Raw genomic sequence first — 27,521 nt, forward strand, 5'->3', positions numbered from 1 at the left:
GAGGTCTGTAATTTTCATCCAAGGTATACCTCGACTATGAGAGACAGAATGAGAAAAAAAAAAAAAATCCAGAAAGTCACATTGTCTGATTTTTAAAGAATTTAATTGCAAATTATGGTGGAAAATAAGTATTTGGTCACCTACAAACAAACAAGATTTCTGGCTCTCACAGACCTGTCACTTCTTCTTTAAGAGCCTCCTCTGTCTTCCACTTGTTAACTGTATTAATGGCACCTGTTTTAACTCGTTATCAGTATAAAAGACACCTGTCCTCAACCTCAAACAGTCACACTCCAAACTCCACTATGGACAAGACCAAAGAGCTGTCAAAGGACACCAGAAACAAAATTGCAGACCTGCACCAGGCTGGGAAGAATGAATCTGCAATAGGTAAGCAGCTTGGTGTGAAGAAATCAATTGTGGGAGCAATTATTAGAAAATGGAAGACATACAAGACCACTGATAATCTCCCTGGATCTGGAGTTCCACGCAAGATATCACCCCGTGGGGTCAAAATGATCACAAGAACGGTGAGCAAAAATCCCAGAACCCCACGGGGGGACCTAGCTAATGACCTGCAGAGAGCTGGGACCAAAGTAACAAAGGCTACCATCAGTAACACACTACGCCGCCAGGGACTCAAATCCTGCAGTGCCAGACGTGTCCCCCTGCTTAAGCCAGTACATGTCCAGGCCCGTCTGAAGTTTGCTAGAGAGCCTTTAGATGATCCAGAAGAGGATTGGGAGAATATCATATGGTCAGATGAAACCAAAATATAACTTTTTGGTGAAAACTCAACTAGACGTGTTTGGAGGAGAAAGAATGCTGAGTTGCATCCAAAGAACATCATACCTACTGTGAAACATGGGGGTGGAAACATCATGCTTTGGGGCTGTTTTTCTGCAAAGGGACCAGGACGACTGATCCGTGTAAAGGAAAGAATGAATGGGGCCATGTATCGTGAGATTTTGAGTGACAACCTCCTTCCATCAGCAAGGGCATTGAAGATGAAACGTGGCTGGGTCTTTCAGCATGACAATGATCCCAAACACACCGCCTGGGCAACGAAGGAGAGGCTTCGTAAGAAGCATTTCAATGTTCTGGAGTGGCCTAGCCAGTCTCCAGATCTCAACCCCATAGAAAATCTTTGGAGGGAGTTGAAAGTCCATGTTGCCCAGCGACAGCCCCAAAACATCACTGCTCTCGAGGAGATCTGCATGGAGGAATGGGCCAAAATACCAGCAACAGTGTGTGAAAACCTTGTGAAGACTTACAGAAAACGTTTGACCTCTGTCATTGCCAACAAAGGGTATATAACAAAGTATTGAGATGAACTTTTGTTATTGACCAAATACTTATTTTCCACCATAATTTGCAAATAAATTCTTTAAAAATCAGACAATGTGATTTTCTGGATTTTTTTTTCTCATTTTGTCTCTCATAGTTGAGGTATACCTAGGATGAAAATTACGGGCCTCTCATCTTTTTAAGTGGGAGAACTTGCACAATTGGTGGCTGACTAAATACTTTTTTGCCCCACTGTATGTCCACATTTTATTGGTTTGCTGTCTCATACAACTCATACAACTTCTGCCAAAAACATCTATGTTTTGCCTACAATGTCTTTGATGGATTTATTATATTATGTTTCAGAATTGATATTGAACAGTTTGCTAATGTTCTTTTCTACTCCTGTATTCAGGTGGGAAAGACAACAAAAATGCATACATCTCTCAATATAATGTAGACTGCCTTTAATTATGACGACATCAGTAGAGAACATCATTTAAATGATACAACCATTCTAATTAAGACAACCATGTCACCATTCGTAAAGATATATTTGAATGGCAGGACAGTATCATTTCATTAGATTGTTTGTATATTAAGTGGCTAATGGTTATATATCCTCATATTGGCAAGACATATACAGCATATTTATTCAAGAAATTGATCAATTATGAAGAAATACACAACCATTCAGCCATGGAGGCCTTGTAAATTGAGGCAGAAATGTTACCTGTGACTCACGACAAAGTAGAGCACATTTATCCCTTAAACAACAGCACATGCATACTGTATGGAGTGCTTGTTAGCAGTGAAAGCTTTTGCTCACTAAATACAGTGCCAGTTAAGAATAGACTATTATTATACAGCCAGCTGTGTGTTATCAATAGTTTTCAGGCTTGGAAGTCATTAAACCAGTATGTATCGACACCTGTCGCTCCAAATTCATGGGCTTTTCAAACCCAATGTAACAACAGAAATCCCACATCCTGTGAAAATTTGAACTCAGTTTTGAAAAACATACATAACTTCTTACACAAAAACGCAAACAAACAAACCCAAAGCAAAACTGGGGTCTCAAAATTGCTACGTTTGTAACCATGAAATTACAAGGTAACATTATGGTTTATACAGCTATAAAAACATAATTATGCACTGTGGCTTTATGAATACTGCGGTTTTCAAAATTAGGTCTCTTAAAAAAGCTAAATACCTTTATGTTAATTTGTTCCCTTTTCCCAGGCCTTTGATTTGGCAACTGTGGTGAGATAAACGTTTTAAATCACGGGGTTAGCAACTGAGACACTTTCTGTGAGCACACAAGCGTGTCTGGCCAGAATGAATATGGATTTGATTTGCAGTGAACGCCAACGCTCCAGCCAATGCTAATCGCCGGGGAAAGCTTGTGAAAACCATGATGGATTCCGCAGACATGGTTTTTGAGCCTGAGGTTTCATCACAAATCCATTTAAGCTTTTATGTAATTTGGTTAAATATACAGAATCCTTTTTATCTTTTTATGTGTCCATTTTTGACCCACTAGGCTTGTTGGAAAGTATGATGTAGGGGGGGAAATTCCCATTGAAATATACTTCTTTTAGGAAACTTAAAAGAAGAAACTCTGCCGTGTAAGAGAGTTAAAGCTCTGCCGACACCCGTGTGAAAGAGCAACTCAGCTTTCAGTACTGACAACTCTGTCAATTCTAATTTCCACTATGTTAACTAGAGACATGGGTTGCTAAGGAGTCAAATGTCAGCCAGAAATACAAGGCAGTGGCACGCCGCTCCAATCTGATGAACTTAATGAGAAAGAAGACAGGGAGACTGATGTTGTTCATGAGACATCCGTTTTTTTTTTACTTGTGTTCATTCTTGAGCGTTTGGGGTCTGATCCAGAACAGCTTCTGACCTGTTGATGATGACATTCACACCACACACATTTACGAGCAATCCTATTTCATTGCTCATATCTTAATATGTTGTATTTGGAAAGTTTCACTCAGTAAGAGAGTCACTGAGTTCCGAGTAAACTGAAGCATTTCCTCTTTGCTTCGGAAAAAAAGATTACCATCGCTCGGCATCTGCCATTTAGGCTCGGAAATGTCAGCCTTCTGCAGGGGATTATAATCTCAGCCTTCCTATCCGTCATCATCAAACAGAAAAATCCCATTCATTAGGGACTGCCAGAATCCAACAGCTAAGATTGCTGATGTATGTATTCACTATAAAACTTTTGTATTTTTCTACCATATCCAGTCCTTATAAGCTGGCCTACTTGCTAATTAAATGATGACTTGTATTTGGTGCAGCAACAGTTATAAAACTGCAGTCATGATGGATTGTTGATGCAATATTATATGCTAAATATGAGTAGCTAATGCCTGTGCAGGTTAAATGTGGCACAATGAGAGAGGGCCTTCAAAAGAGTTGTAGCCCTAGGAAATTTCGAAAGTAATGTGATAGACAGTACCATTGTTGATGAAAAGTATAAATGTAAAACCACTTATAATATCACACTCCTCTCAGGAAGAAAAATATGAAGCTGCTGATTTTTAACAGCAAGCCATGATTTCAGTTCTTCCAAAACCACTTAGTGCAGAAATAGTCTATCACTGTCAGCTGCTGTCGCCATTTCTTATGTAAAAATATAGCTATAGTTACAGCCATGGCTGCAGGCATAAAAGCCAAATATGGCTTCAGAAACATATGGGTTACATCACAGCTTTCAAAATGTTATAGTTCAGTAAGCCAAGTAGAATTACTTTGTTATGTTACGAGAAGATGTGGAGATGTATTATTTGACATCTACTCTGACCTCATTACTCCCACCAAGAGCATCACCTAGTACATCAGTAAAAGATAATAATCTTCCCCCAAAGAAAACTAAGACACTGAATCTGTAAGTGCATGCTGATGCAATGCTATCTGAGGAAGGGTTACATCATCAACTGCTGTGCAGACGAGCAGTGTGGCAGCAGCAAAGCAAAACATGAATACATTTAAGGTGAATGCACAGGCAGCAAGCCAAACTACATCTTGTATGCAACACATAATTATACACCTTTAAACTCACATTCAATCATAAGACATCGCAGGCAGGAAATGTCCACTTTCAAATTCTTGAAGCATGTTTGGCAGCAAATGACCATCATGAAATTATGAAAATGATTGTGGCTCAATGTAAACCATGGAGCAGAAGATCAGCAAGTTTAAATGGTGACACATATACCCACTGTTTGGAGATGAAATATTCAGACTGAAATATGAAATGTGTTAGACATGTGTATGCCCACCCAGTGTATGATAAACATCCAGTATTCAATTCATATTACTATATGAAGGGATTGTGTGCAACAAAGAAATCCTATTTACATTGATGGAACCACAATTAGAGACCCAAGTTTGCGTTGAGACCGGTTGAGACAGAGAGTTACCCCCAAAAACATAAACATCCATCTATTCTGTAACAACTTATTCTGTTCAGAGGCAGAGGCCTAACAACTCTGACAAGTGGATTCACCACTATGTAAAGCAGGGATGGGCAACTTGGATGGTGGTGGGCGCAACATAATGTATGTACTGGCCACCAGGGGGCCGCAGATTCACTTATTCATTTAATTTTTACAAGTGGCATGTTTGTATTGAACAGGTTATTTAACAGTGGAATACAACTATTTTAAACTATTGGAAAGCACGGAAAATGTGTCTGCATTGAGATTAACCATTAAGATAACATAAACATGAAGTCGTGAACACTAACCCAGACATTAGTTGTCTAACTTTAATGTACACTTGTAGCTCTCTGCATTCCCCTTATTCCACAATAAGGGGAATGTCAACACAGGCACCTGTCAACCCGCACTCTGCTGTTCTATTTCGTATATGGCTTCGTCCTCTCAGGCTATCGCTATTGGGTAATCCCCCTGCGCCCCCGCGCAGCACTGAAACACTTGTAGTCCACGCACACCCGCAAGGTGGGCCCCACCCTCGGACCTCCTTCCGGTATAAATAGGAAGGAGGCCCGGCAATCTGCTCCCTCTTTTTTTCAGCAAACCAGCACAGTTACTGAAGCACAGCAATTGAGAATCATCATGAGCAACAACTGCGTCCGTGATTGTCCCTCATGTGGCTCTGGGTTCATAATGAGTTATGACCTGCAGAGATAAAAGCAGTATGCGAATCCTGCCGGGGGTCAGAGCACGCGTACGCGGCTCTAAACCAGCAGGTAGCATGCACTGCGCTCGTCTCCCCTCGGGCGACAGGAAGCGGAGAGCGGACACTCTTGCTGCTGTGGCCGAGTAGGACGATTGGCCCGTCCAGGTTTACGAGCCCGCGGACGGGGCCTCATGTCCCTGGGGCAGAGTGCCGGGCAGGAGTCCGAAGCAACTCTTGCCCCGCCTCCCTCCACGGTTCACCGTTCGGTTCTCCCCTCCCTCCTCTCCCCACGGGGGAGACAGAGTCGGAGCAGGGTGCCAGCTTGGCGGCCGAACATGCTTTCCCCCTCTCCGTCACCACAGCGCGGCAGCGTCTGTTACGGAGACGGCCAGAAAAGTGCTACTGGACGCTCCAATCAGCCCAGACGGGCTGTTCAGACCCCAGTTCCACGCCATGGTGGAGTCCATGAAGACGGCCGCGGAACAGGTGGACGGCATTCGCCAGCATGTACAGCTGGCTCCAGTCGGCTGAGCTGCCACAGCGGCACCAACGCCCGCAGCAGCCGCTGCGTCCACGCCGGCCACAGGAGGCCGCAAGCGGAGAGACGCCCACAGCAACCGCCCCGGCGGCTGCAGGGGCTCCCTCCCAAGTCTCCGCTCCCCCGCCACCCCAGAGACAGGGTCTCCCGGCGGCGAGTCAAAGGGGAGTGAGGCTCCCCCGCTCCTGGTCTGCTCCGCGAGAGCCTCCGAGGAAGCGGAGCCGGTAATTAAGCCGGCTGCCACTCATCTGTTGATTAAGTAGACAGCAGGGCTCCCTGCAGAAGCCTGCTGGTTTTAACCTATCGGTTAATAAACCTGCAGAGCTCGCGGCATTCCCCTGTCCGAGATACGCCTCCTACACATCACGGTCATAATAACCCATGAGCGCCGGTATAACGCCGCATGTGGACAGCACTGCACACACCTCCACTCATCCCCTGAGCGTGTACACGCCTCATGATGACAGCCGGAGTGAAATGCAGCGTGTGAAGGCCTCCTCGCAGCCCTTTCGCCTCACAGTGGCGGCGAGGGCAACGGCATCACAGAGAAGCCAGAACGGGGGAATGAGCAGTATTCCAGGCTGAGTGCCCCCAGCGGCAGCGCCACGGCGCCAGGGCTCGCTGCAAGAAGCCTGCTGGTTTTAACCTATCGGTTAATAACCCTGCAGAGCTCGCTAATTAAGCCGGCTGCCACTAATCTGTTGATTAAGTAGACAGCAGGGCTCGCTGCAGAAGCCTGCCGGTGTGTGTGTGTGTGTACATTTTTTAACAATGACCACAATATCATTATTTTAATAAACCAAATATGAACAATTGAGGGAAATGAGGAAGAACTGAGGATTCAAATGTTGTAGTACAAGTAGTAATGTAGTTTGTGCATAAATTACTATTGCAACAAAGGTGTTAATTTTCTTCATTATTAGTCGATTTTCTTTTGGACGAATGCTCCGGGCCATTGGTTACAATGGTGGGGCCAGTGATAATATAATGCCGGTGGCATTTTACCATGCATTTTACCCTTAATGTCTACCTCTGCGGTAAGTCACTAGCACCGCGGTGGGCCGGCGGTACGGAAGTGGGCCGATCGAGAGTCCCGGGCTGATTTGTAGTCCCAGTCCGCCCCTGGATGAGAGTGTGGTTTTTCTCTGGACGACCTGCTATTTGCTGGCTCGCTCCAGGGAGGAAGTCGCTTTACAGACGGTACATCTTGTATCGCATCTGTCAAAGCCTGGGTTTCATAATAAATTGGAAGAAGAGCTGTCCTCTTCCCTCTCAGACAATCGTTTATCTGGGAGTGGAGTTAAACTCAGCCAGCATGAGAGCGCGACTCTCGCGGCAGCGAGGGGAGGAACTGACAGCTCTCCTCCGGCGTGTCACAACCCACACAGCCCTCTCCGTGACGCAGCTGCTCGGCGTTGGCGTCAGCTGGTCACGTGATGATCCCCTTGGGTCTCTTCCAACAGGGGGACACTCCAGAGGTGGTTCATTCGCTGCAGAAGCCTGCTGTTTTAACCTATTGGTTTATAAACTGCAGAACTCGCGGCATTCCTCTGTCCCAGATATGCCTCCTACACACGGTCATAATAACCACGAGCACCGTTATAACGCCTCGTGTGGACAGCATGCACACACCTCTCATCCCCTGGGCGTGTTCGCGCCTCATGAGGAGAGACGGAGTGAAAGGCAGCGTGTGGAAACTCCCTCGCAGCCCTTTTGCCTCACGGGCAGCGGCGGCGATGGCCTGGCTCGTCACCATGAAGACCATTACGGCACTTCACAGAGAAGCCTTTCCCCCCAGCAGTTCCATGGGATACAAGAAACACTCCTGTCATCCCAGGAACAGTGTCTTGCGCGGTTTTTACCCCCGCTATTTTTCTAAATCTCCTCTGTCCTGTGCGCGCGCTGTCTTGCTATGTGGCGCGCACGGCTGCCTTGCGCCATTCTCAGCGCCTGTTTGTGCACTATAGAGAGTGCTCGATCGGGCAACCTCTGTCTGCACAACGGCTGTCACACAGGTTGTGTGAGGCTGTGTCACAGGCATGTCTCCTCTGGGGTGGAGCCCCCGGAGAACATCAATGTGCACTCCACCAGAGGAATTTCCTCCTCCACGGCTTTGCACGGAGGAATGTGGAGTGGAAGATATTTGCACTGCTGCATCTTGGTCTTCGCCCTGTTCGTTTATTCATTTTTATTTGAGGGATGTCTCCCATTCCTCGCTGACACACCCTGTACTGGGTGTCCTGTCGGAGTAAGTGATGTCAGGGAGCCAGCTGTGTGCCTCTCTCCTGCCTCTCGGCACGCGGAGAGCGGCCCTTTTCCCCTCTAATAGGAGGGATGCTCCTTTTTCCTCTGACACACTTTGTACGGAGTGCCTGGTCAGAGTGAGTGACGTCAGGGATCCAGCTGGGCGCTCTCCTACCTGTCTGACACGCAGAGAGCTGCTGTTCCCCCTCTATGATCGCTGCGCAAGGTAGGACCTTCGTCTCTACTTTCTCACAGCGGCCGGTATGTATTGTTCCCAGCCTTCACTTCGTCGGGAAGATAGGCATATTTTGCTATGTTCCAGGGACGGTGAGGCGCCATTACGCATGGCACAACAGGCATGGGGTTTTATTTAGCAGGTGTGTCTGTGCTTCTAGTGCCGGGCGGACCCAGTGGGGGGCAGACTACATCATGCTTCGCCCTTAACCCAATAGCGATAGCCTTAGAGGGCGAAGCCATATACGAAATAGAACTGAGGTTACCTACTATAACCCCAGCTTCTATGAGTAAATGGCGCAGCCCTCTAAGCGCTGGGCCCCACTGGCTCTACGAATTAGTGATGTGTCGGTCGCGAACGAGCCGATTCTTTTGAACGGCTCTTTGGTATGAACGAGGGGAACCGAGTCGTACTTGGTGAGAGCCGTTCTTGTTATCGTTCAATTGTTAGTCCGCACTCACTGCCTGCCAAAATCCACTCGCCTGTTAAAAAGCTTGATTTTGTTCCCCAAACGTATTCTGTGAAGACCCGCCCCTACTCTGATTAGTAGGTTTCAGCAGGAGGAGTGAGATGGGGTGGGTCTTAACCAGGGGTGAAAGTGGTTTGAATTTCTTGCAGGTACTATAATGTTTCATATTGTCTGCCACTGCTCGGATGAACTGAGCAGAGTCAATGATGGGAGACCTGCCAACTCTTAAATCCTCTCCCTTGAATTCCATCACTTCCTCTGCCTGACTGGCATCAACTGCATGTTGTCCTGGGTAGCGATTGAAACTTTCTATGTGTTTCACATACGTCGTCATGATGTCATGGGCCTTTGGGAGTGTGGTCTTCCTGTTCTGAAGAATTTCTGACAAGTTCTTAAGTTCAATCAGAATATCTGCCATCAGTGCAAGACTTTTCAGGAAGTTGATGGAGCACAACTTAGAAAGCAGACCTTTGAATTTGGCCCTCTCTCTGCTGTCCCTTGTATCATCCTCTGATGCCTCACGGAAATGTTGTGCCAAGGCTGGATAAGACTGCTAAACTGCAGAGACTGCCCTCCATGAAGAAGCTACCCAGCGAACACTGAACACTTTTCCAATCCTCCTGAGGGCGATGTCCAGGTTGTGAGCAAATTCACTCAGCTGCCGCATCTTTTTTGGTGACTGGCTATATAATGAATATAGGCTGTCCATGAATGCTTGGAAGTCATTTGTTCCCCCTGTCACATCCAGTGCCTGGTCAACAACAAGCTCCAGTCTGTGATTAAGGCAGTGCCATAGTATGATGCCTGGGAAGTCATCCTGGAGCAACTTCCCAACACCTGACTTCACTCCCAGCATGACACTGGCCCCATCACTGCAAAATCCAATGACGATTTCTCTCAGCAACTCAACAGTGAAGCCATTTTTAAGCAAGCAACCCATAATCTGTTCCTTGATATGAGCAGCAGACATACTATCCAGCTCAACCAGGTCCAACGGAAAGGCAATGGGCTCCATGTCTCCATCAACACTAGCCTTCAGGAAGACAATTAGTGTTGATTTGTGCCCAACACTGGTTGACTCATCAGCCAATACTGTGATTTTGTTTTTTAGAAGTTCCTTTTTCATCTGTGATGACACATGCTCAATTATGTCAACACAGACAGTTTTGCTATGCAAAACACGTCCCAAATCAGCAGAATTTGCATGCTGCAGGTCAATCGGAATCTCAAAGTCTGTGAAAGGCTTGTTGTTCTTGGCCACATAATAGGCTGTCATGAATACCTTGGCAGTAGACTCAAACACAGACTCCTGACTACTCGCGTTCATGTTCAGAAGAATATCTTTATTTGCTGTCTGAATAATCTTGACTGCTTCATTATGTGCTGCAGAGTTCTTGTGTTCACAGATTTTTTTGCGCAGTGATGAAAGCTGCACATCCCTTGATTGACCAGCTGGGATTATCTTTCCATCAGCCCACTGAATACCAATATTAACACCACGGGATGCCATGACACCCAGATCCTTCACATCATGGCATGGGGTACAGCCTAGCCTTCCATTGTGAGCATACATCCATTCATTTTTCTGTTTGAACTGTTCATATTGTTCTTCTTTCCATATAGAAGGGTATGCAGTAGGGCTAGCATCACCTATGGTGGCTTCTGAGGGACCTGCTGCCACTTCTTCTGGCTGAGTCTCCTCTTCCTCCCTCTGGGCCTCAACTGTTATAAATTAGAATAAAAATGTATAACTAAATTCAGCAGACAGTCAACAATGTACAAGTCTCTGTCTTTCTTTGAATTTTCAGAATATTGGTTACATAAATTAAAATACTAATAAAATAAAATGTATGCCACAATGTGCAGATTAAAATAGAAGATATCAAAGCAAAATATTTAATGTTAAAATAGTATGCTGTGTACATGTTGTGTTCTGAGTAAGATAGCCATTGACTATATAGAGCAAGGGTGCCCAACCTTTTTTGAACCAAGACGGCGGCGATCGTTGACGGGGGGGGTGTTATTAACTATAGTTATTTGACCACAATATTTGAACACAATTACAGTTTATTTTATTTTCAACTATATTCTTCTTCTTCTTCATATTACTACTACTATTATTATTATTATTATTATTGTTATTGTATATGTAATATTTTTCACTCCCTTCTCTTTTTCAAGTGAGGGTGCATAACATTCAACTGGGACCCTTATGCACCCCCGTAGAACCGAGCCTGGAGGTGGCCAAACTACGGCCCGCGGGCCACATGCGGCCCGTTGATGTGTTCAATGCGGCCCGTCCAATATTGGTATAAATGAGCCAGGGTTCCCGCGCTGATCTTAAAAAGCCTTAAAAATACAACGATCCAATTTTTATTTATGTTATCCCCCACTGTCCGCGCGCCGCGAAAAGTCCCTTCCTCCCTGGTCGTCGCAGCTGCGCGTGGACGTCGCCCCGCGCGCGGGAGAATGAGATTAAAACAACCCTCAGCCCGACATGAATCAAGACGGAACCAAACAATGCCCCCCGGCCCGGCTGTCACATTGATACATCATTGTGGCCCCTGAGCCAAAAAGTTTGGCCACCCCTGTTGTAGGACATTAACGATAAAACTGAATATTGTTGTTCTACTTTTAGACATCTCGAGATCGACTGGGGATCGACTGGTTGGGCACCCCATATAGAGATATACAGTTTGCTAGTTAGCTAACTTATTATATTCATCATGGCCATGTTCATGTCCATTCTCTGGGCTAAATAAGCATCATCACCTGTGTCATCTGTGGGCGTTGTTTTTCAAATTTTAAGCACATTCTGAGTTTCTTCATCTCTCTCCTTTCTCTTAAACATCTGAAGAATCGTCGTTTGCATTTTTGCTTTAATTACCACGTAGCCTAATTTTCTAGCTGTCATTCAGTCACTCCATTCTTTTCTCCTCCCGCTGTTCTGATCAAGTGGGAAAAAGCTAATATGTGACCCGCTCTATCGAAATCAGTCGGAAGTCGCAACGGCTCATTTCAAAATAAACGTGGATTTGCGTAAAAAAATAGTTTTTCGGGGTTCGGGTGTTTTGTTTGATTTTAAATAAACAAAGTCTTGGCTTTCAGAATATGAAACTTTTTTCGGCAAATTCAGATGATAAATACAATTTAGAAGCTTGTAACGGCATAATTACAAGCGGAGAACGGAGTAACTTGAGGTCACAGCAGGCATAAAAGCAGCCGGTGTTTCTCGTTAGTGTTTTCCCCGGGAAACAAACACAATACGCACAAACGCAAAAATACACACACACACACACACACACACACACACACACACACACACACACACACACACACACACACACACACACACACACACACACACACACACACACACACACACACACACACACACACACACACACACACACACACACACACACACACACACACACACACACACACACGAGCTTCCCCCAGACCAGTAATCCAAACCAAAATATCTGCCCTTCGTAGTATAAATTCCACGGGTGGAGCTGTCAATTCTTCCTGGTCCTCCGGACCGCCTGGAAATCTCTTACCGGTACTAAGGACCGGGTAGGACCGGCACACTTTCAACACTGGTCTTAATGGAATACGCGAGAGAGAGAAGTCATAACAAGTGGTAGGCTACAGGACAGGTAGACGACGTATTTTTCGGATGGAAAATGAGCCAAAGGCGAAAACGCAGCAGCATTTTGATGCACTTCAACCAAAAAAGCGCACCATTTGTAAAGGCAAAATATCCTTTAAAGCAGGGCCAACAAATGATCTCCATCGCCACTTAAAAACACAGTATCTAATATTAAGAGTTGCGTGAATTTCATTCAAGGCAAGGCAACTTTATTTACTTAACACATACGGAGGGTAAATTCAAAGTAGTACATTCACGGACATGAATTACATGGATATGGCGCCACCTTGTGTCGTGTTTACAAAGCAGATTATTGACATTAGGTCTGGCAATACAGTCAATCCTTATCCTGGTGATTATTTCACAGACAAACCAAGTAACCCCGCCAAAAAAACGTCTCTTTTGAACGGCTCTTTTGAACGGCTCTTTGAAAGGAACGGAGCCATAAGATCCGGCTCCCTTCAAAGAGCCATAAATCCCATCACTACTACGAATAGCTGAAGAAAAGTTATTTGGTATGAAGCAGATTGCCGGCCCTCCTTCCTATTTATACCGGAAGGAGGCCCGAGGGTGGGGCCCACCTTGCGGGTGGGCGTGGACTACAAGTGTTTCAGTGCTGCGCGGGGGCGCAGGGGGATTACCCAATAGCGATAGCCTTAGAGCAGGGGTTCCCAAACTTTTCCATGCCAAGGCCCCCCCAAAAATCATTAGCTTCTGGCCGGGGACCCCCTTTGCAAACCCACCAACAATGCTACAAAATATGTCACACATCAACTTTAAGAACGTTTTTGTTACTTTTATTCTCTATTCAATACTGTAATTATTACATTTGTTTAGCATGAGAATAATATTAACAATATGTTTTCAACACAGAATAAGATTTGTATGCATTGGCAGGGCATCTTTGTTCCACCACAATGTTTTTCTTATTATAGACACTATGTCGCAATACATTTTACCCTACAGAAAATATATTTACATATGCAAGAGTTTTTTTTTTTTGTCTTTCTTGCATTATGTCTTCAAAAGTTTTCAGTCAAAAAAGAAAAAAAATCTATTAAACTGACTTGGTTCTGTAAGTTCAACACTATATTCCCACTGAATAACAAACCTTTCAACAAACTGTTGATGATACAAAAACAGAAAAAAGAAACCAAACCTCTCTTTTGTGTGTGTGTGTGTGTGTGTGTGTGTGTGTGTGTGTGTGTGTGTGTGTGTGTGTGTGTGTGTGTGTGTGTGTTGGAAGTGACAGACAGTGATCACACTAGTGGGAGGGATGGGCTTGGTGGCTCCTACACAGTCTGTCAAGCCTGGGCTTAATGTCTGTCAGTGCCATACGCATGTCATTGTCCACATGTAGACGTGCTCTATGTTTAGTTTTGAGTACCTTTAAAGTTGAAAAGCCAGACTCACACAAGTAAGTTGTTGCAAAAGGGAGAAGGCATTTCAGTGCCCTGTCAGCCAAGGTGGGATAGTCCTTTCTTACATGTAGCCAGTAGTTAGACAGGGGAAGAGCCTCAAAGTTTAGTTTTAAATCCCCTGAGTTTGTCATCTCAATCAGCTCCTCCTGTGACTTTATGTCCAAACTAGAACCGACACCGGGGGAAAAGGGGTTCCTAACCCAGTTTAAATGTGTGTTTTCAAGGTCAGGGAAATAGTCTTTAAAATATCCTTGGAGGTGCTCCAGGTGGGACTGGATCATTGGAGAGATGGAGCCCAAATCATCACATGACAGCAGCTCCTGGTGAAGTAGTGGGAACATCTCTGTGACTCCCTCCTGGAGCTTGTTTGACCACAGCATAATCTTTTTGGAAAAAGCACGCACTTTGTCTTGCACCTGCAGTATGTACGTGTCACGTCCTTGCATGCTTTGGTTCAGTACATTTAGATGCAGAAAAATGTCTGACATGTATGCAAGTTTGCGGATCCAGGTTGCATCAGTGAACCGCTCTGCCAGCTGATGCTTTTCAGAAGAGAGGAACTCTCCAACCTCCCTCCGCAGCTCATAGACACGGTTCAAAACTGCGCCCCGTGACAGCCAGCGCACGTTTGAGTGAAGCAGCAGCCCCTCAAAACGGGCGCCCATCTCATTACAAAGCAGGGTAAACAGTCTGTGTTTCAAGGGGCGGGCTTTAATAAAATTCACCACTTGTACAACCTCCTGTAGTACCTGATTCAACTCGTTATCCATCCTTTTTGCGACAAGTGCCTCACGGTGGAGCATGCAGTGTGTGGCGACTACATGCGGGGCTTTCTGCTTAATGAGAGCGGTCACTCCACTGATCTTGCCGGTCATTGCCGCGGCTCCGTCCGAACACACCCCCACACAGCGGGCCCAGTTCAATCCGTTAGACTCGATGTAATCGTCCAAAACTTGAAAAATATCTTTCCCAGTGGTTCTTCTTTCAAGTGCTTTACAAAACAGTATTTCCTCGACAAATCTCTCCTGGGAAATAAATCGAATGTACACAAGCAGTTGGGCCTCATTCGATATGTCTGTGCTCTCATCTAGTTGAAGAGCGAAGTACTCGCTGGCTCTCACCTGCTCCAAAAGCTGAGCAGATACGTCCTGCGCCATGTCACCAATCCGTCGGCTGACGGTGTTGTCCGAGAGTGGGACAGCGTCAATTTTTTTAGCAGCATCCTCGCCAAGCAATTCTCGGACAATGTCTTTGGTAGCTGGTAAAAGCAAATCCTCTCCGATTGTGTGAGGTTTTTTTGCACGAGCAATGTGGTATGAAGCTAAAAATGATGCCTTCAGGGCCCGCTCGGGAACGGTAGCTTGCTGTGTGAATGCAGCAGATTGCCTGGCCAAATGCTCCTCTTTACGTCTGAAGAAGTCTGCCGTTTTTTCGGCCTCTGCCGGATGTTTTTGCATCAAGTGACGCTGAAGTTTCGAAGGTTTTAAACACTCGTTTGAGAGGGTCTCCAGACAGAGCACACACTTCGGGCAATCATGGCCATTTTTCTGTATGGCTGTAAAGCCATACTTAATGTACGCTGCCTCGTACCTTCTGATTTTAATTGGCCAGGAGTTCTTAGGTTTTTTTGCAGCAGTGTCCTCCACAGCAGGGCTGTTGGTCGGTTCCGTTGACCTGTTCTTTGTCAAAAACCTGTCCATTTTGAGCTAGCTAGCTTGCTCGCTTGAGGAGCAAAGCAGCTTGATAAATGGCGCAAACCGCCAGGTCTAAACATGACGTCATGGCGTCGTGAACGATGTTTTGACTGGTAGGCAATCAGAAAGATGACTATGGCAAATTATATGTTCCATTATTATAAATTATATTTTATAATTATGATTTTTTTTTAAAAATCAGATTTAAAATATTTATTAAAAAATAATTAGATTTTTTTTTTTTTGTCTTTCCTTTTTTTTTCTTATCTTCCCTCCAATTTTCTGAGGCCCCCCTAGCGCCCCCTGGCGGCCCCCCAGGGGGCCGCGGCCCCCACTTTGAAAACCACTGCCTTAGAGGGCTGCGCCATTTACTCATAGAAACTGTGGTTACAGGAGGTAACCTCAGTTCCTCAGCGCCGCTCCTCCTCCCTCCCGCTGAAATTATGAATGAAAAACGTATAGTAATATTAGATAACACGGCAGGGTCTGTGACAGTTTGTTTTCATCTGATTTCAAATAAACAAAGTATTGGTTCTTAGAATGTTAAACTTGTTTTGCCAAATTCAGATGATAGATACAACTTTTAAGCTTGTAAAAGCATAATTACAAGCGGTACGTGACACAGCAGGCAACAACAGCCGGTGTTTCTTGTGAGTGTTTTCCCCGGGAAACAAACACAATACACACAAACGCGCGTCCCAGATTATTTCGCGGTATTTGGCTGCCGAACCAAATCATGTAGGCAGCTCGCGACGTAAATAGGAGTAGTGGACGGTATCAGTCAGTAGGCTACTACCCCCGGGCCGCCATTTGCCCATCCCTGATGTAAAGCAATAGCATGAACAATTCACACAGGCCCGAACCTCATACAAATCATTCTTAGACACAAGCAAATAATTAAGTATAAATAGATACACTTCAAATTAAAACGCAACACACAAATAAAAGCAGAAAGTAGCAGCCAACGGAAAAAGGCCTCGAAATGAAACACAAGCAAATCTGAGCAGAGCAATAGCCTACTTGAAGCCATCATATACAATTAACAGCAGCCACATAGTAAAGAAAGGCGATTGCCATGCAACAATAACTGAGTGACTGACATGGCCCAACAATCAGCAAATTACTACCTTTAAGAAGTTGGAATATTCTCATCAGGAAGGAAAGAGTTGGGTCCAAGCAGCTCTTCCGGTTTGAAGTAGGCTACACCTGTGCGGTTTACCCGATGCATAGCTAACAAACAGAGCAGAAAACATGGTGAAATAAGTTAATTCTCCACATATCTTCAACAGAATCGGGTTGTTGATAGTCAAACTGATAATTAAACGCTACTTACTAGCAAAATAAAGTTTGCAAACGTGCAATTATGAAGCAGCAGCGACGCGATAAGAGTCCTTTATCAGTATTGTATGTGTCCATGCAGGCTCAAATAGGCCGCCATGCACAGGACAGGTGAAAGGGTGCGTTCAATTTAGGTAGCATTCAATAAAGATTTTCATGTGATCGCAGGAGTCATTCATTTTTGATGGGATAAAAACCAGAGGTTGGAGAAGTAGGCTACCCAGATCTTGTACTTGATTAAAAGTAGAAGTGCCACAGTGTATGAATACTCTGTTACAAGTACAAATCCTGCATTAAAATGTTACTCAAGTAAAGGTAGAAAAGTATTGGCATCAAAATAAACTTAACGTACCAAAAGTACTCAATTTCCGAATAATATATGATTTGTTTTGATTATGATTATTGATGCATTAAAGTGTTATCAAAGCTTGTAAAGGTGCAGCTAGTTTTAATGACTGTATACTGCATTGCTTGTGAATTTACTCCAGGTTTAACTAAAGTCTGATTTAAGTGTTGATTATAATCCAAATCTGTAAAGGTATTTAATATGTAGTGGATAAAAGTATACAACATACCTCTGAATTGTAGTGGAGTAGAAGAACAAAGTAGCATAAAATGGAAATACTCGAGTAAAGTACAAGTACCTCAGTATTGTACTTAAGTACAGTACTTGAGTAAATGTAGTACTTAATTACTTCCCACCTCAGATAAAAAACAATTATAATTATAAACCAAAAAGATAAGAACACAACTTGTATGGGTGACTGAGCGCAGTTAATAAAGTCGAGTAAAATGATCAAACTAGCTAAGTATATTAACTTTTAACCATTAGGGTTTTCTTTGGTACAGCATAGAAGGGAGCATTTCAATGAAGCCTACTTTATTTTGTAAGGCCTACTGTTTTTCAGTTGCCCCCCAAAGGGCTACTCACAGATACTCCATCAATCACAAAGGGAAACTAAGTAATACAAGTCCTCCAAGATGATTACAAATATTTGCCTGTTTGAAACTGATACAGTGTCCGAGGCTGGGGTTAGGAGAGTGGAGGGTTGCAACAGCTGTGCAAACATAATCTAGATGATTTATGAACCAACCTGTGAGCTGCTAATGCTCCACAATGACACTGGAGCCACTGCAGCTCTGGAGCCACGACCCACTGATTAACCACTGCAGCACAGACTGATACATGTACAGTACAAAGGCGTAGGTGGGTGGTCCGACAGACACACAGAGACAGTGCTTCTGCAATTTTCTTCCATTTTAAACAATGTATTATCAGTTTATCACACTGTTTACCACATTAATCTAGAACTATATACATACACTTCATTTCGATATCTGACAGCAAGCTGTACTCTAAAATAATATGTTTAGTGAGCCTTTGGTTATGAAGAGATAATCGTGTGTGCATACAAAGGTAATAGTGGATGCAATGAAATCTTACCTTATTTGGGTATGTTTGAGTTCACTCAGGTGGTAAGTTGTAGGGTGAAGCACACTTTATATACTCAGGTTTAATTCCCGCTCCTGTTATATATCTGAACCTGAATGCAATATCTGGGGGTTAATAAGAGTAGAAAGTTAGCGAGAAAAGGCTTTAAAATAGCCTTTAATGGTGCAAGTTTATACACGCCCACTAGATAGCAGAATTGGGTAATTTCTGATTTAACTAAAAGGTTTCTCTTTAACATTGACAGATGTGCAACCTGTCTATCAACTTTTATAATAAAGATTATCTAACCATACAATGTAAGTGAATACAAGAAAAATACATTAAAACACATAATATCATTTTAATGCAAACACACCAAAAACACCAAACAAAAAAGAGTAGTCACTAAAAAAAAAACAATAGATACCAATGGAAATGTTGCAGAGGGATAGCAATACAAGCGGATATTGACAGCATACAAATCTACAAGCAATTTGCAAATAACACACAACCCACCACACCGAATATCCCCTGAAAGCAAATAAAAATATATATGTAAATGAAATGTTGCAAATATATAAAGGACCACATGATGGCAGAATGGGACCATGAGTTGTTTTCTACAGCTACAGAGGCATTTTGAGTAATCTGTTGATCATAGAGGGTTATTAAAATCCTGTAATACTTAGGGGAGCAGCTGATTCTAGGCCAAAACATTTTTTATCCATTTCACACATTTCCCATTCACTCCTTGTCAATATCACATATGTGTGGTTCAGGGGCCTGTGAACTCAAACAGCTCCAACATTATTTCAAGGGCCAATTTTCTTTAAGGCCATGAGGAGAATACTTTTTATAAGATCTAAAAAAAGCGCTTTTGTTACATAATGACGACTATTTTCATGATATGCATTTACAACTTTACAGAACTGCTGCTCGGAGCGTCATCAGTATGAATCCTCATGTGAATTTTCAGCTTTGCTCCGCTTCTGCACTGTTTTCCACAGACGCTGCATTTGTCCGGGTTCTCACCTGTGTGAACCCTGAGGTGTAATTTCAAGTGTATTCTTTGAAAATAACTGTTTCCACAAGTGCTGCACTTATATGGCCTTTCACCTGTGTGGGTTCTTATGTGCTTTTTCAAAGTTGTGCTGACTGTGAATCTTTTCTTACATTGAGGGCATTGATAAGGCTTCTCCCCTGTGTGCAGTCGAGTGTGACATTTCAGCGATGAGTAGTCTGCAAAGTCCTTCCAGCAGGCGCTGCAGGTGTAGGGCCTCTCACCTGTGTGAATCCTCATGTGCTTCTGCATATTGACTTTGCAGCTGAATCCTCTTCCACAGGTGATGCAAAGAAAGGGCTTCTCCCCTGTGTGAGTTCTCATGTGCTTGGTTACCGAAGACATCTGGGCAAACTTTCTCCCACATGATTTGCATTGGAAGGGCTTTTCTCCAGTGTGAGTTTTTACATGTCGTCTCAAAGCAGAACTCTGGACGAACTTCCTTGCGCAGTAGCTGCATTCAAAAGGCCTTTCCCCCGTGTGAATTCTCATGTGAACTTTTAAGTCACGGAAATGAGAAAATGCTTTGCCGCATTCGTCGCACTTGCAAGGTTTGTTCTGGGGATTTAGCTCAGTAGTGTCTGCTGATGTTGTGTTCCCTTTGTAATGTTTATCTTGAGTTGTTGGGGCATGATTTGTGGTCAATGTGGGATGGACCTTGTTACATTTATTTGTTGGCTTTGGCTCAATAATTGCCGCTGATCTTCCATCACTATGTTTATTTGTTTTCTTTGGTTTTGGCTCAGAACATGTACTTGATGCTTTCCCTGCATCAGGTTTCTTCAGTGGTTTTGGCTCATAATGTGTACTTGATGCTTTTTCTCCATCAGGTTTCTTCTTTGGTTTAGACTCAGAACATGTACTTGATGCTTTCTCTCCATCAGGTTTCTTCTTTGGTTTTGGCTCAGAACATGTACTTGATGCTTTCTCTCCATCAGGTTTCTTCTTTGGTTTAGACTCAGAACATGTACTTGATGCTTTCTCTCCATCAGGTTTCTTCTTTGGTTTAGACTCAGAACATGTACTTGATGCTTTCTCTCCATCAGGTTTCTTCTTTGGTTTTGGCTCAGAACATGTACTTGATGCTTTCTCTCCATCAGGTTTCTTCTTTGGTTTAGACTCAGAACATGTACTTGATGCTTTCCCTGCATCAGGTTTCTTCAGTGGTTTTGGCTCAGAACATGTACTTGATGCTTTCCCTGCATCAAGTTTCTTCTTTGGTTTTGGCTCATAATGTGTACATGATGCTTTCTCTCCATCAGGTTTCTTCTTTGGTTTAGACTCAGAACATGTACTTGATGCTTTCTCTCCATCAGGTTTCTTCTTTGGTTTTGGCTCAGAACATGTACTTGATGCTTTCTCTGCATTATGTTTCTTCTTTGGTTTTGGCTCAGAATTTGTAGTTGACAATGTGTTTCCGCAACTATTTGCCATTTTTGTAATGGATGCACCTTTCTGCTGCTTAGGTTTTGGTGTTGTATTTGTTTTTTGTGTTTCGTTTCCATGGTCTTTTCTTCTGTGGTCTTGATTATCTGTTACTTGAGAGGTGTTGGGGAAGAGCTGTTTGTCACTTCTCTGCTCTGATACAACAGAGTTACTCCTGTCAGATTCAGATCTCACCCACACAATACGAATTTTGTCAATGGGATGTTCCTCTGCTGCATTCTCCTGCTTCAGTACGAGCTGCTCTCCCTCCATGGTGCACAGTTCCTCCTGTTCTTCTTTAATCTTTGCAGGCTCTTGATCCAAAATGGAGTTCCTCTTCTCAATACAGAGATGCTGATCAAGAAGCACTTCATTCTCCTCCTGCTTACAGACAAGTTGCTGTTTGAGCTCTGGGGGACAAAATAAGAAACATTAGGGATCGTTTTCACCCCTGTGTAGCTTTAAGATATGAATTAACTGTTGGTTAACCTATGACTAAGTATTTAACTACTCTGATAGTATATTTAGTCCCAGTAGGCCTAGCCTGTGGTCAGCTCAACACAATAAGCAGAATTCAATCAAAGCTTCACTTTATCTTAAGTTATCCTCTAAGAACTATGGCTGGTGCTATTATTATTATTTTTATTTTGACTGAGAGGAGTATATCTGACTTTTTGGCGGTACAGAGCTTTATACGGATTGCTCTCATACTCCAGATTTATATTTCATTTTTTGCTTTCCTTTCCTTATTATTCTATACTTCATACTTTGAGTTAAGTGGAGTAATTAGTTACTTTTAGGATTACGATTTTATAAAGAAAGATATGATCCATTTATATGTCCAACATTGTAGTTAAGCAGCTGAAACAATAAATAAGTAATAACATTTATGTATATTTATGCTAATCTACCTCTCTGAAAGGGACCATTCTGTCTAAAAAGGAGGGTACTTAAGTATATTTTCTTGTTAATACCTTTCTACTGAATAAGCCAAAGTGAAATCTTGATATTTACTTTTATTTCTAATGTTTATGGATATTTGTGTAACAATTTAAACAGATTTATAAAACAGTCATTCAGATTTGTGTCTGGCAAGTCAGCATAGAATTAAATAAAACCCACACTCAATATGTTATTGAATATAAGAATAACAGGAAGAACCTGCAACGTTAACTAAACCCGGTAGGTGTGGTTCAACATACAAATGTCAGAATTGTAACGTTTATTTGGCTTAATGCAAGTTACAATAATGTAAAAAATACAAAAGGACCTCAGTGACATACCTATCCTGTGTAGCTTTATGTCAGGCTTCAAAAGGAAATCCAGCAATCTGCGTTGACGGACGATCTTCTCCTCGTACGCAACTATAGTGTGCTCACAAACTCCTAATATTTCCTCCACAGCAGCATTCAGTCGCTCGTTGATAACCTTTCTCAAATTTTCAACTGCAGACATTTTAAATAATTTTAAAATAAGGCTTTCTTGGCTTTAGCTCTGACACACTGTCTTCAGTTTGTCACTTTAACAGAAATGCTTCATTTCCTGCCAGAGCTGTTAATCTCTCTATACATCAGAGATAATAAAACCGTAAGACAGGGGCAACGTCAGAAAAAGGCACATTTGTGCAACATGCCTTCCAGGAAATGTCAGTCCAAGCTGACTAAAACGTACATTGCAGAATTGTACAAAAAACATTACAACCACACCATTTTAGAAACAGTGCAATATAATTTATTTAAAATTAAATGTTTTACAGTATAATTGTGCTGAATGTGTTGATTGTAGGAATATGATTCACTTTGAAAAGTTATTAGATACAAGTCAAAACATTGATGCATTTAGAAAACAAACAAGCAAAGTTTCCTTTCTTAATTTGACAAGAAAGTGAATAATAGCTCTGATTAAAACAATATCAGAAAAAACAAAGGATAGTCCAGCAAACAATCTGGATCATTTTGTTATTGTAACACCTTGCAAGCGCATCCGACCGAGAACTTTGTTGACCATACAAATACAAGGATGTCGACAATTTGCAATAAAAACTGAATACATATTCTATGAATAGATGATTGTCGATAAAATAGCACTAGCAGCTGAAGCAGCAGACACCAACAAAAGCTGCCCCATCATCAGCTCCCAGCACAAATAGGCTAAAACACTAAAAGCAGTTTGTGCAGAAAATAAAAACAGGTTCTTCTAATCTAAAGGAACAGATTTAACAAAGTATTCTTTTTAGACAGGGTAGGTAATTTTGGAGAAACCAGCTCGAGTGTGCTAGAATTTGAAAATACACAGCCGGAAAAAATCTGCCACTTCCTTACAGAGCCCCTCCTCCAACACACACGAACGCGCACATGACCAATGAGGGCAGGAGATAAGTTTGTGCACAGATGGAAGGCTGACAGGCAGGTAGGCCATCCAGTTATTTTAGCCGGGCCGGCTAAAATGATTGGTCGTTCTTTTTACAGCGCTACGGCTTCCACAGATGACATTTATTTATGGATTTTTTGTCGAAGCACTTAAGATATTCATTGCTATCGGGATGTTAAGAGCATTCCATGGAATATAACAAAAAGTGTATCTCGAGCCGGTTTCTTAAACCCCACCTTTAAATGAAATTCCACTATGCACTCTGGCTGCAAAATACTTGTATCATAAGTTTGATGTATGAAATGCAGACTTGTTTTTAGGCAGTGGAGCTTTGTGCATCACTGCGGTGTACCCTCTCGTGTTGGTTGAGTTTTAGCCATGTAGGGAACGCTTCTCCACAGGTACAGCATTTGTAGCCCTTCCCTTCATTATGCAACTTCATGTGTCTTTTCAGGTTCGTTCTGTGACCAAACTCTTTGTCACACACCTCGCACTTGTATGGCTTTTCACCTGTGTGTGTTCTGATGTGCCTTTGCAAAGTTGTCGTGGTAGCAAATCGTACCTTGCAATAAGAACACACAAAGGGCTTTTCCCCCGAATGAACTCGCAGATGATTTTTGTAAGACGAAGAATCAGCAAATCCTTTGCCACATTCGCTGCAGGAGTAAGGCTTCTCACCTGTGTGAATCCTCACATGCTTTTTCAGATTCACATCTGACCTGAAGCTTTTGTCACACGTGTCACATTTGTGCGGCTTGTCCTCGCTGTGAACACGTGAATGAAGGTCCAGATTATACTGCCGGTTGAATCTTTTTCCGCAAACTTTGCATTTGAAAGGCTTCTCACCAGAGTGAATCGTTAAATGTTTTTTCAAATCCCAACTCTCCCTGAACATTAAACCACAAGTGTCACATTTGAAAGTCTTCTCAACAGTGTGGGATTTCATATGAAATTTGTAGTTTTTGAAGTTAGTCATCACTTTACCGCACCTGTCACACTTGTACGGGTTATTATCTTCCTGGATGGTATCACCTGATTGGTTCCCATCTCCCTGATTGGTTGGTGAGTCAGAATTTGATGTTGTGCTTCTTTGGCTACGTTTCTTAACTTGTGTTTTCTCAGTAGTTGATTTTGTTTTCTCATCCTTGCGTCTCTTATTTGGTGTTTTGTCAGTACTTCCCTGAGATGTTGTGCTCCCATCATTCTGTCTCTTTTTTGGTGTAACCTTGTTGCTTGTGGTTAAAGTTGTACACCCATCAGGAAGCTTCTCATTCGTTTTCAATTTAAAACGTGTTGTTGATGTTGTTTTCCCATCGTTGGGTTTCTTGCTTGCTCTTGGATCAGGAATTTTACCTGAAGTTGTCGTCTCATTATTACATTTCTTATTTGGTGTGAGCTCAACGGCTCTGGTTGACTTTTTACGTTTTCTTTTTTCAGTACTTCTAACTGATGTTGTCTTCTCATTGCTATGTGACTTTTTTGGCTTAACACTTCCAGAAGAGGTTTGTCTCCCCTCTTGGCTTTTCTTTGTTGCTGTTGACTCACTAGTTCCTTTTGACTTAGGTTTGTTTTCATTAGATATTTCATTTGGTGTTAGCTCTGTGCCTCTATCTGTTTTCTTATTTGGTGTTGCCTCAACACCTCCAGGTGAGCTAGGTCTCTCGTCTTGGAATTTCTTATTTGGTGTTGGCCTACTTTTTCCTTTAGATGTTGCAACATTATCATTGCATTTCTTGTTTGGTGTTATCTCAGTGTCTGTAGCTGATGTTGTGGTCTTATCGTTGCATTTCTCATTTGGTGTTGGTTCAGTACTTTTAGCTGATACTAAGGACTCACCATTATTTTTCCTATTAGGTGTTAACTCAGTGCCTCTGGTTGATAATGTATTGGCATTTGGCATTGTATCAACATTTCCTGGTGAGGTTGGTCTCCCATCTTCACCTTTCTTGTTTGTTGTTGGCTTTTCATTTGAGGCTTTGATCTCATTATTACCTTTCCTATGTTGAGTGGTAGCTGATGTGATTTTACCAGTATCTGGACTCTTTTTTGGCATTGGCTCATCATTTCCACTTGATGTTGTGTTGTCATTGATATGTTCCTCATTTGTTGTCAGTTCAGTACTGCTGGTGGCTGCTGTGTTCTTATCACCACATGTTCTATCTGATGTTTCCTCACTTCCTGTAGCTGATGTTGAGTTTTGGACTTTGCTTATCTCATTTTGTGGTGACTCGATGTGTGTTCTTGGTTTTGCATTTCCATGGTTACAAGCTACGTGATCTTGGCTCCCAGCAGAGTTGTGAGAGGGGAGCTGGTGGTCAGTGCTTGGTTCAGATACTGCAGAAGTCTCCCCTCCAGATCTAGATAAAATATCTTTGCTTGAGATGCTGGATTGAGGATCTTGATTCACTGCACTCTCAGTTTGATGAGGAACCAAAAACTGAGAGGGGTCACTGTTGGCAGGTTGCTCACAAGTTGAAGCTGACTTAGAGGCTTCAGTCTCCTTCTGTTGTCCAAGCTGCTGTGTTTCTTGACCGATGCATAGTTCCATCTGTTCCTCTTTAACAGGTGGAGGATCTGGCGGTACATGACTGGAGCTGGTCGCCTGGTCAAAGTGCTGCGGCTGGATCACGAGAACCTCGTCATCCTCCTCCAGCTTTTGGACATGTCTCTGTGTGAGCTCTGAAGGTAGAGGGAGAAAGGATTGGGACAATGATGACTGACTGTGAATAGATAAACCTATATTTAACTGTTGTGATAAAATAGTCTATAATACATAGAACATTTTGAGTTGCCCAATGAGGAGTAATTTATTTATGTTAAACTAATGTTAACACTGCATTAACATTGATCAATCAATAAACATGTAGGCTTTTATTGTTGAAGCTGGTTAAGGTGAAGATAGTTCCAAATACTTTATATACAGTTTGGTAGATTAGTTAAAACATAGGGGTTTGGCCCCCTCTAGTGTGTCATAAATGAATCTGAAGGGTTGTCAGAAAAAAGTAAAAAATAACAAATGTACACTTTTACAATTCGTTTTGGCTTTTCCTTCAACTTATTCTGTTTGTAAAATACTGGGTGAACTTAGCATGTTGAATCTCCATGGTTGCAGATGTTTAGATCAAACACTCAGGGAAACAGTCTCAGTAGTGGATTTGCCAACGACTCAAAGACATCCAAGACATGACAAGACCTGCAGAACAATCCAAGGCATATAGTTTGTTGAACGACTATATCCTTAAGGTTGTATATGTTTGGCTTAAAAGCAAATCTACATGATATTTACATGATGTTAAAAGCAAAGTATAGCTGGAAGTGGTCACAAGCCAAAAGGTTGCATAAAAGCACATCTTTAATTACACTTTGTATGTATAGGCCTGTATAAGGTTATAGACTATAGAGCTAAAGGCAAGCTAATTCTCAGATGTATGTACAGTACAGTGTTGACTCTGAATTGTAGTACAAACAGAAGTAACATGGGGTACACAAGTACAGACAGTACTATGTGTACCTCGGAACTGCATTTAACGAAGTACTTGAGTAAACATACTGGCTTTTGCCCATTTGGACCGAAAGAAGATTAGAGTTCTGTTAATGATTGTCAAGCGTATTCATGTATTGCCCTTAGGGATTTGACAACTGCAGCACAGAGGGGACTTCCGCATGTTAGGTGGTGTAACATTCATATGTATTAAGATAGTATTTGCTTAAACATAAGCATATTAAAGTGTACGGTCAATTTGGACGTGATTATGCGAAAGTATAATCTTTGGCATCTTTATTATTATTCTATTATTACACCTGTCAAACTGGTTTGTCTGGCATGTGGGGCTCGACTTACAGTGTTTGGACTCAAAGTAAGTGTTATTAAATTGCTCAAAAACGAACAGCCTTTAAAAAATATTAAATATTTGTCCGTACCTGTCCGGTGTAACTTTAACTCAGGTGTCAGCACGGAATCCAGCAGTCGTCGTTGACGAGCTATTTCTGCCTCGTAGCCTTCTATCTTCTTCTCATAAGCTCCCAGTATTTCCTGAGCAGCCGCAGTGAGTCGGTCACAGACAAACCCTCTCATACTTTGAACTGAAGACATTGTTGAATACAAATAAAGATGCTTTTTTATCGCTTAAAACTTCGCAAAACTATAACTCGTGGATGTGACGTGCGTGAGTTTTCTTCCGCATGAGAAGTTGTGTAA

General features: G+C 42.7%; 2 protein-coding genes and 1 long non-coding RNA gene across 4 annotated transcripts in view; all 3 read right to left on the reverse strand.

Moving 5' to 3' along the window:
- LOC307044981 overlaps positions 1-17,158 on the reverse strand; it is a 63,832-nt gene extending 46,674 nt beyond the window's left edge. The window contains exons 1-2 of the long non-coding RNA XR_013809756.1: positions 17,032-17,158; positions 16,826-16,928 (exon numbers count right to left, since the gene is read on the reverse strand). This is a non-coding gene — a long non-coding RNA (uncharacterized lncRNA). The remainder of the gene's footprint in view (positions 1-16,825; positions 16,929-17,031) is intronic.
- A 1,655-nt stretch (positions 17,159-18,813) lies between these two features.
- LOC307043376 (uncharacterized protein) lies at positions 18,814-22,521 on the reverse strand. The gene is made up of 2 exons (XM_079687763.1): positions 22,237-22,521; positions 18,814-21,363 (listed from the first exon to the last, which is right to left on the reverse strand). The coding sequence occupies exons 1-2, from the start codon at positions 22,406-22,408 to the stop codon at positions 19,382-19,384; spliced, it is 2,154 nt and encodes a 717-aa protein (XP_079543889.1). The 5' UTR covers positions 22,409-22,521; the 3' UTR covers positions 18,814-19,381.
- Positions 22,522-22,661: 140 nt separating this feature from the next.
- Positions 22,662-27,521, reverse strand: LOC307043375 (uncharacterized protein). 2 transcript variants are annotated; one of them, XM_079687762.1, is made up of 2 exons: positions 27,245-27,521; positions 22,662-26,002 (listed from the first exon to the last, which is right to left on the reverse strand). In XM_079687762.1, exons 1-2 carry the CDS (start codon positions 27,414-27,416, stop codon positions 23,640-23,642), a joined length of 2,535 nt encoding a protein of 844 aa, XP_079543888.1. In that variant the 5' UTR covers positions 27,417-27,521; the 3' UTR covers positions 22,662-23,639. The 2 variants fall into 2 exon arrangements, 1 of the variants encoding a protein (XP_079543888.1); XR_013809359.1 differs by having other exon boundaries at positions 25,859-26,516; positions 27,245-27,380.

Source organism: Notothenia rossii (assembly GCF_949606895.1).
Source record: "Notothenia rossii genome assembly, chromosome: 6".
NCBI classification, from domain to species: Eukaryota; Metazoa; Chordata; class Actinopteri; order Perciformes; family Nototheniidae; genus Notothenia; species Notothenia rossii.

Excerpts from the sequence above, each read along its gene's own strand:
- LOC307043376 (XM_079687763.1), bottom strand. The coding sequence starts at position 22,408 with ATGTCTGCAGTTGAAAATTTGAGAAAGGTTATCAACGAGCGACTGAAT. Across the intron at positions 21,364-22,236 it reads CATAAAGCTACACAGGATAG|AGCTCAAACAGCAACTTGTC; the intron begins GTATGTCACTGA and ends TTTGTCCCCCAG.
- LOC307043375 (XM_079687762.1), bottom strand. The coding sequence starts at position 27,416 with ATGTCTTCAGTTCAAAGTATGAGAGGGTTTGTCTGTGACCGACTCACT. Across the intron at positions 26,003-27,244 it reads GTTAAAGTTACACCGGACAG|AGCTCACACAGAGACATGTC; the intron begins GTACGGACAAAT and ends CTCTACCTTCAG.